The sequence below is a fragment of the Pimephales promelas genome, chromosome 23 (genome assembly GCF_988280905.1).
Source record: "Pimephales promelas chromosome 23, fPimPro1.hap1.1, whole genome shotgun sequence".
Taxonomy (NCBI): Eukaryota; Metazoa; Chordata; class Actinopteri; order Cypriniformes; family Leuciscidae; genus Pimephales; species Pimephales promelas.
Window position 1 is genome coordinate 18,088,793 of NC_142791.1, and position 8,987 is coordinate 18,097,779.

At 39.0% G+C, this 8,987-nt stretch overlaps 1 protein-coding gene across 3 annotated transcripts in view; it reads left to right on the forward strand.

Annotated features, from left to right (window-relative positions):
- psd3l (pleckstrin and Sec7 domain containing 3, like) overlaps positions 1-7,756 on the forward strand; it is a 163,444-nt gene extending 155,688 nt beyond the window's left edge. For all 3 annotated transcript variants that reach the window (XM_039676604.2, XM_089126337.1, XM_089126338.1), the window contains exons 15-16: positions 1,451-1,594; positions 4,820-7,756. In XM_039676604.2, coding sequence (XP_039532538.2) covers positions 1,451-1,594; positions 4,820-5,020 — 345 coding nt within the window. In that variant the 3' untranslated portion in view covers positions 5,021-7,756. The remainder of the gene's footprint in view (positions 1-1,450; positions 1,595-4,819) is intronic.
- The last annotated feature ends 1,231 nt before the right edge of the window (positions 7,757-8,987 follow it).

Below are 8,987 nucleotides of genomic sequence, written 5' to 3' on the forward strand. Positions count from 1 at the left end.
AGGTTTTGTGTAACAAACATAGAGAGTCTCTCCGCAACGGATTGAAGTGTGCGTCCGTGTGAAGGCTGTGCGAGTCACAACAGAACACTGCCTTCACGCTACTGATCGCAGCGGCAACGAGCACTTTGGTCACTTGATTTCAAAAACACATTTCAGATCGCCTCTTATTTAACAAACGAACGAAATGAATGCTCGGGGGGGCGAGACGACCACCATTCAACCAGAAAGAAGTCATATAACCATTCCAATAACTCCAAAGCTGTTCAGTTCAGCTACAAAACCTGCATAGTTCCCCTTTAAATATGGTCGGAAAAATCTGTATGAGGTCTGGAAATTTGAGTCTGGAAAAGTATGGAATTTTGAAATGGAAATTGTGTAGGAACCCTGGTTACAACATTTACACTAATATTTTACCAATAACCCAACTCGTACTTCATTTAATCAACAGCATATATTAGACTCTCCAAAGTGGTCCTTTACAGTCATTAACGGGTTAGTTCACCCAAAAATGAAAATTCTGTTAGTATTTTCTCACCCTCATGTTCCAACCCCGTAAGACCTTCGTTCATCTTCGGAACACAAACTAAGATATTTAAGATATTAAGATCGCTCCTGCATACTAGTCCATAGGCTTCTTGAGGGAATGACACTTGCTGGCATCGAAAAGTCATTAAAGACATCGTTAAAATAGTCCAAGTGACTACAGTGGCTCAATTTTAACTTTATCAAATGACAAGAATACTTTTTGTGCGCAAAAACAAACAAAAATAACGACTTTATTTCAACTATTCACTTCCTTCTCCATGGGCCTGTAGTCAGTTAACGTAGTGTGATAGCGTAGAGCTACGTCACACGTAGGCTCACCATTGGCCGACGCTGGTCATGTGTGTGATGCGTGTGACGTACAATAACAGAAGTTTACGCTATTAAACTAGTAACCTGACTCAAGGCAGAGAGAGAAATAAACTAATAGTTGAAATAAAGTCGTCATTTTTGTTGTTTTTGCGCACAAAAAGTGTTCTCGTCGTTTGATAAACTTAAGATTGAACCCCTGTAGTCACTTGGACTATTTTAACGATGTCCTTTAATGACTTTTCGAGGACAGCAAGTCATTCCCTCAAGAAGCCAATGGACTAGTATACAGGAGTGATCTTAATATCTTAAATATCTTAATTTGTGTTCCGAAGATGAACGAAGGTCTTACGGGGTTGGAACAACATGAGGGTGAGTAAATACTGACAGGATTTTCATTTTTGGGTGAACTAACCCTTTAATCTGCTGAACATGTCAAACTAATAATCAAAGACTTCTTTTAGGATTTGCTAAATTTGCATCAGACGGCCATATCGTGGGCAGAACCGCACAGTGTGCGCCAGCTTGAGGCACTGTGACAGGACGAGCTGAGGTGTGTGCGGTAACTGGTGATGTTTTGATGTTTGTTGTGTTTCAGGAAGAGCAGCTCAAGTCGCACGAGGCCAAGCTGAAGCACGTCTCCACAGAGTTAGCCGAGCACAGATCCTACCCGCCAGATAAGAAGGTCAAAGCCAAAGAGATTGACGAGTACCGCTTGAAGGAGCACTACCTGGAGTTTGAGGTAGACGCCCTTGCCTTTTTACGATCAAGAGACGCCATCAAGCATTTCAGATTTACCTTGGCCGTATTTTACCCTCGCATTCATAGTCTTTGACGTTTTCTCATCTAGACTGTCAGGGATGAACTCGCAGAGAACTGATGGAAATGCGTTCACTTAAGCCGCTTCGTTTTCTGGCTGAGATTGATGGTTAAGGTCAGAGGAGGAGAATCAAACTGCACTCCTATCAGAGAGGCTGTGCTTTAAACATTAACAAGATGCTGTGTAAATACTTGTTTTCATATTTAATGAATTCAAATCAGTGCTTTTTGATGTAGCCTTAATAATTTGATGTAATCTTAAAGCATAAATAATTAATACGGTAACAATTACAAACTTGTTTGCAGATTTTGTTTAAAACATCTCTAAAAATCAAATCATCTTTGAAGTCCATTGATACACAGTTGTTGTGTTGACTGTGCATCCATTCAGTCCTGTTACCAAAATCATCATACGGATATTTTCTACCGAGAAGCAGCTTCGTTTAAGCTAAATGTTTATGTAGAAACATGGTTTGTATTTTTATAAATTCATTGCTAGAGAAATGCAACAAATCAGGGTTTTATACAGTATTTATACTTGGAAAAAAAACTTGTACGATATAGCAGCATCGTTCACAAATAATTATTAAAAACTATTTACTTACAGCATATCAAACCCTGTGTTGTGCCTATTAGTGGAAAGTGTCTTCTACGATCACTGAGGTTAAGGAGAAGTAAATTATGAAACATCACACACTTCTCCAGCCATGAATGTCATCCTTTACTCTTCCTTGTGTCATTCCAGTCCTTTAGTGGAGCACAAAAGATGATGAACGTTGGGAATCAAACAGGTTCAGTTCCCATTGACTTCCATTATATTTTTGTCTATTTATTGGAATTAAATGTTGAATGTTGGTTTGGTTACCAACATTCATCTTCTTTCAACACTCTTCAAACATCATCTTTTGTGCTCCACTGAAGAAAGAAAACCATGCAGGTAACGACACGTGGCAGAGTAAATGATGACGATGTTCATTTTGAGCTGCGTTAAGTGAGTTGAAGAACAGATGGATAATGGCTCGTCATCAAGCGCAGGGGAGGTGCGATGTGTGCCATAAATAATACAACACTGACACAAATGTAGACATGTAGATTATACACTCTATTATAATTAACCCAGTGGAAGGATGTATTGGTTAATGTGAAATCAGGTTTTTTTTAGTTCACTGCTATTGCGATGTATTAATGCTTCCCAATAACAAATCACACATCGATGTAACACACACCCTCTCTGATAAAAGAAACACCTCTGTGGGAAGACACACACCCTTTACAGTTTTTCGGCCAGGCATCAGGATCAATATCCAGTCAGTGTGTTTTATAGGTGAAGGGTAAAAGACCCTCCTGAACGTGGATCTTTACCTTGGACCACCCTGAGCAATCTGTGCTATAATCAGTATGAGATGAGATTTATTGTGCACTTTTGTAAGTTGATGTTTATTACACTGTGTTTAGAGTTTAGCTGTGTTCCAGACATTAGTGATTGGTGTGTTTAGGCAACATCTTCAACACAACAGCTGTTCGAAACTGCAGACTCGGCAGCATCACATATATCCTTCCCAGATAAGCCAATCCCAGAATGCACTGCAACAAGCTCAGTGACTAAAATTAATTCCAAATGGTAGACACTGAGGACAATTCAAATTGATTTATTATAAATAGATTTCATTCAGTACAGAAAACGATCAACAGAGAATAGTCTCACATAACAAAGTTTTACCCAGTGTGCTGGAAAAGCAACATGAGGAAATCAGCTGAGGAGTGCGGTTTGTGTGCTTTACGGCAAGACACCACGACAAAACATCTGCGGTTTCGCCACACCTCCCCAACATGCGTCCACAACACGCAAAGTTGTTTTGTATGTTGTTATATATATATATATGCAAAATTAACATTATTAAATTAAATTTGCATACATTTCTAAGACAGAAATCTGAACATATTTTATAAAGTTCAAAATTCTTGTTTCATTTTGTTCAACATGTTAAAGTCAAAGGTTTTTACAGAGGGGGTTTTGGGTCTCTTTTTGTCATAAATTGAAAAATACTCACATGTTCACCAGGTTTTTAGGAATACAATGTTTAATGTTTACAATCAGGCAAATTATACATGAACAAACCCTTTCAGAACACACACAAATAACTTATAAGCAATAAAACTGTGAAGTTTGGTGTTTGCAAGAGCTGCTGAAGTTGGTATTTCAGACTTTCTCCAAATGCCTTCTAAGATATGTATTGTAATGGAAATCTACAGACGCAGTAGAAGAAGTGTAATAAAATTTACTCTTAAATGTGTATTTGGGATATTCTCTACCCACTAGTCTGAAAGAAGACTTGTTATGGAAGCAAAATAGCTCAATATCTCAAAATTGGCCAGTGCATGAAAAAACAGTGGTCTTTCCAGGAGTAGTTCACTTCAGAATTAAAATTTCCTGAAACTCCTCCCCCATGTCATCATCAAGATATTCATATCATATCTTCAGTGGAAAAGAAATGAAGGTTTTTGAGGAGAACACGCCATGATTTTTCTCCATATGGTGACTTCAATGGAGTCCAAATACAAAGTGAATGTGCAAAGACTAAGTTAAACGCCATTTAAAACGTAAAAAAAAAGGTAGAACAACGATGTTGGAGGTGAAAATGAGTTTAAGTTTTTTGCCCACTCTACATTTCTGAACGGAGCACGCGTGACCTTTCAACGTGATGTGAGGACTGGAGCATCACAGCTGGCGCAACACCAGCATTTGTGGTTACAAAGTATATAATGGTTTATTTTTGTTATAAAATGGCCGCTGGTTTGTCTAGATCAGACTCTTGTTCCTCGGCTGGGATCGTGTCGAGACTTTGAAGCTGCACTGAAACCGTTGGACCCCATTGAAGTCACTATATGGAGAAAAATCCTGGAATGTTTTCCTCAAAAACCTTTATTTCTTTTTGACTTAAGAAAGAAAGACATGAATATCTTGGATGACGTGGGGGAGAGTAAATTATCAGGAAATTTTATTTCTGAAGTGAACTACTGCTTTAAACGAGTGACTCGTGAGGTATTTCTCCAAAGGTTCAGAGCTGAGCTGTGGTTGCAGCTCTTGTGTCATTGGGCGGATGACATGATAATGGAGTCTAATGGGTTTTCTGAATCCCTTCCGTAGGAGAACCGTTACGAGATGTACGTGAAGCTCCTGAAGGAGGGTGTGAAGGAGGTCCTGACGGCCCGGGACGGGGACCCAGCACTGAAGAAGTCTCAGTCCAGCCCTTCTCTCAACCAGGAGTCCCAGCCGGCCAGCGCCAAGGTCAAGCGCAACACGTCCGAGCGCAAGGACTACCGGCCCGAGACGCCCAAGCTCACATAGGCGGCATTCTGCTTCCTCACGGAGAGCCGCTGTATATCACGCGCGACTGTATTTTGATGTAATTTATTTACCTGCCGACAGTTGTATCAGGTAACATTTGTGTAAAATGTAAATTGATCAATTGATTGGAAGTTGTAAATCTCTAGGTCTCCCTTGACCAGCCGGTGCTTGTGGAGCAAAATAGTGTGCTTTTCTTTTAATTTGTAAGCGTGTGAAGATTTCATGGTTGCATTTTATTTTACAGTACGAGTGCGAACTAGTTTTAGGTAACTACATGGGTTAAGGATAGTTTCAGGGTTAGCATCTAGTTATTACCCAGTTACTATAGTAAGTGCATGCAGAACGCGACTGTAAAGTAAAGTGCTACCGCTGTCGTTCAGAGAACGTGACTCTCTTGATTGTGCTGTCCCCTAATTTGCTTTTCTTTCAAGAGAAGTATTTTCTTCAAGTTAAGCGTCCACACACATACATATGTTAGGCAGTAAATATAGTCTCGCTCGGAGCGTTAGCTGTTATTTTAATAAACAAACGAGTGGCGGACATAAACTGACAGTGGCGGCCGGATGTAAAGCGAGAAGAGTTTCAGGATTTGGGCGCATGGTTACGAAACAGAAGCCTCCCGCCTGTCGTCGCTGATGTAGTCCGCTACCGATGTACTAACCACCTACTAACCAGCCACCGAACTCTCAATGTAATATCTGCTCACACTTATCGTTAATGGATTGTACCAGCATGTCGCAGCAATGGACCGAAACTCTACATAGATTATTTTCTAAGGATGATTTGGAGGTACTTGCTGAGTTGCGGAGTCTCAGACTGCGAGATGTCGTCAGTGGTGACGTCATCATCTGTGCAGTTTGTGCCATTTATTTTTTTATCTGTTTGTTGAAGTAAAGAGTATACTTCTGCTTTTTCAGTAGTGTAAATGCCAATGCTCCTTTTGTGTATTTTATAATCTTATATATTTGAATTTTTAATTCTCAGTTGAGAGCATTATTGTTGTAAAGATGACAGTAGTATTTATAGTGCACTTTATTAGTTCTTTCGACTCTTTTAGAGAGCTTTATAAAGGGTAGTGATATGTTACTTCATTATATCGCAGGTTTTTCAAGCATAACCAAATCGCTGGTTGATTTTATTGAAGGTACACAGCCGAAGGTACATTTTTCACTCGTGTAAAGTTGTGTGTGTTTGTCCGTGCTTGTGTGTTTTGGCTGTCATGTTTAGGTTGTTCAAAGACGGAAGAATTTAGGTTGGAAACTGTTGCTTTACGTGATGCTGACCTTGAATTTACGATGTCATTTTCATTACAGACAGAACTGACGTGAACACTATATGAACGCGTTTATTACACACCAACAACGATCGTCAATGCCGGATCTATTTACTTATTTGAACTTTTAAGGGTTTGAAAGGAATCTACATGAAAAGCTATTCACATTACAGATATTAGTCCCTGCCGTCTATAATGTTTACTTGAAATATTTTTAAGGACACTTTATTTTTTTGTTAGAATTTTGACAAATAGAAAGGATTCGTTCATACCTGCTTTGTGTTTTTGTCATTACTAGCTCTTTCAACAGACTTTATATTGTTGCTCGCAGAGAGGCACTTAGACAATGTTTGTTTTTATTTATTTGTTGCTGTTTAGAACAAAAAAAATGCAATTACTTTTGAGCAGTATATATACACTTAGTAATGAATACTACAGAGCTGTCATCAGTATGAATGGTGATATATATGAAGAGATGGACTCTTCCTTTCATGTGTTGCTCTGTGTTATGTTGGTTGGTGTTCACCGCTTCTCCAGACCAAACAGTTTTCTGTGAGCTGTAACTCTGGCACTAACCCTTTACCAGTGCACGTCGTTCACAGATTTAGTCCTTTTAAATAGTTTGTTAAAATTTTACATAGGATGAGGAGAACAATAAAAGAAAAAGTGTTACATAAAGATGGTGGCATGCAAGCGCACTGAACAATAACAACGCAAATGAAAAACCTTTCTTTTTTATGACAATATTTTGACTGGAATACTCCTTGGGTGCAAATGCTCATGTTTACCATGATGTTTATTTTTCCAGGGATGTCATCTTTGTCCGTTTAATCTCTATCAAACCCTGTAATGTAAGATCTCCTCTCAAAATGCAATTGTGTGAGTATTGAAGGAGAGCTGCTGGTTTTAATGCGCCTTAAACATCAGTTGGGCCGATTGGTGTCCAAACTCAGATCGAGTGAATACCTTTTTTAGCTGTGATCCTGTACCACTCCTTTCATTCTGTAAATGTTGTTAAATATGCCTGTTGCCCTGTGTTCAGAAGACTGGATGTGTTGGTTGTGGTCTCGGCATGCGTGTCTTACGCCTGCCCACTAAGATCAGGGACACAATGTTGGCTTCAGTGAATAAAATACCGTATTTAATCGTTCATTGCATCCGCGCTCATTTGTCATATAGTGTATGTGTGACAAACTCAACAGCTTATTATAAACCAATTTCCTCAAATAAACGTTAGCCTGCTTATTGTAAGTCAACACGTATTGAATTAGCAGGTGTATAAAACAAGTGGCTGTACACTTGAGGCCGCAAGATCAGGTGAAAACCTTGACCAGCAACTATACATTACTTAAAGCTATTCTATTTATCAGGATATTTATATTTTTCCTATCATCACTGTAAAGCTGCTTTGAAACAATCTGTATTGTTAAAAGCGCTATATAAATGATGGTGACTTGACTATAGCAACTGTTGTTGTGCTCATATTTTCTTCTCTGTTGTGACGAAGACTTCTGGAGCAAGAACAAATGTAGGGCGGGGCTTGAGTTTGTCTGTGGTTTGCTATTGGTGGATCTGATGTGCCCCTCCCTCGTCATCAGTGAAAAGAAGAGTTGAGCTGCAAGAGGGAGGGGACGTTATTCTTGTTCAAGATTACCAGGAACATGAATTAAAAAAAGTGTTACAAATCATTTATAATAAACACTGCAATATTCCATCAAAAAATAAGAATGGTCAAGTTTTGTTGAATGTAATTGTCATTCATAATGTCTTCTAAGTGGACATTTCTCTGACACAGAAAACATGCTAGGCCTTAGGTGAAATTAATAGGGTTTTTTGTTCTTCAAAATAATGAATTATTTTTAAAGTAACATTAACATGACAGTAATATGATAGATAAATGTGTTCTATTTAGTTTATTTGAATAAAGTTTGTGAGGAGCATGTTCAGATAATCCAGCCAATCAGCTCAAGGGGAAGCCTTTATATCGCCGTCTCTCACCTCTGTTCCTCGACAGTTTTCCGCTCAGCATGTCCCAGATTGAGATCATCATGTCCGATGAAGAATCTTTGGTCTCTGAGGAGTCTCCGCTGCAATCCACGGGCTTAAAGGAGAACTCCGGCGAACAATCAACCTTTGGTCTAATAAAACATCGGTATATAGTCAACCGTCTGAGATTTGTTGTTTTTATGATACTCGAATGTAAAGAGTTGTAACTTATCTCTATAAACTGTTTAGCGTATAATGCTAGTACTAGCAATGGGGGCATTGACTAAGTAAAAAGAAACTGCTAGTTTATACCAAAAATAGCCCCACACTAACGCAGTAACATAATGAGGCTCCATACATGCAAAACGAAGCATTGAGAACTTTGTAAGTGTACAGACCGTTTAATAAGAAGATGCTTTATGAAGACAGTTCACTTCGCGTATACAGACAGGAGCCATCTTAAAAAATAGTCTCGATAAGTCGAACCACGAACGTCGTGCTGAGTGATTTGAACTGTATGAAGTTCAACGAACTTCTGACGGCATTCGGGGATCGACTTATCGAGACTGTCTGTATACGCAAAGTGAACTGTCTTCATAAACTATCTTCTTATTAAACGGTCTGTACACTTACAAAGTTCTCAATGCTTCGTTTTGCATGTATGGAGCCTCATTATGTTACTGCGTTAGTGTGGGGCTATTTTGAGCC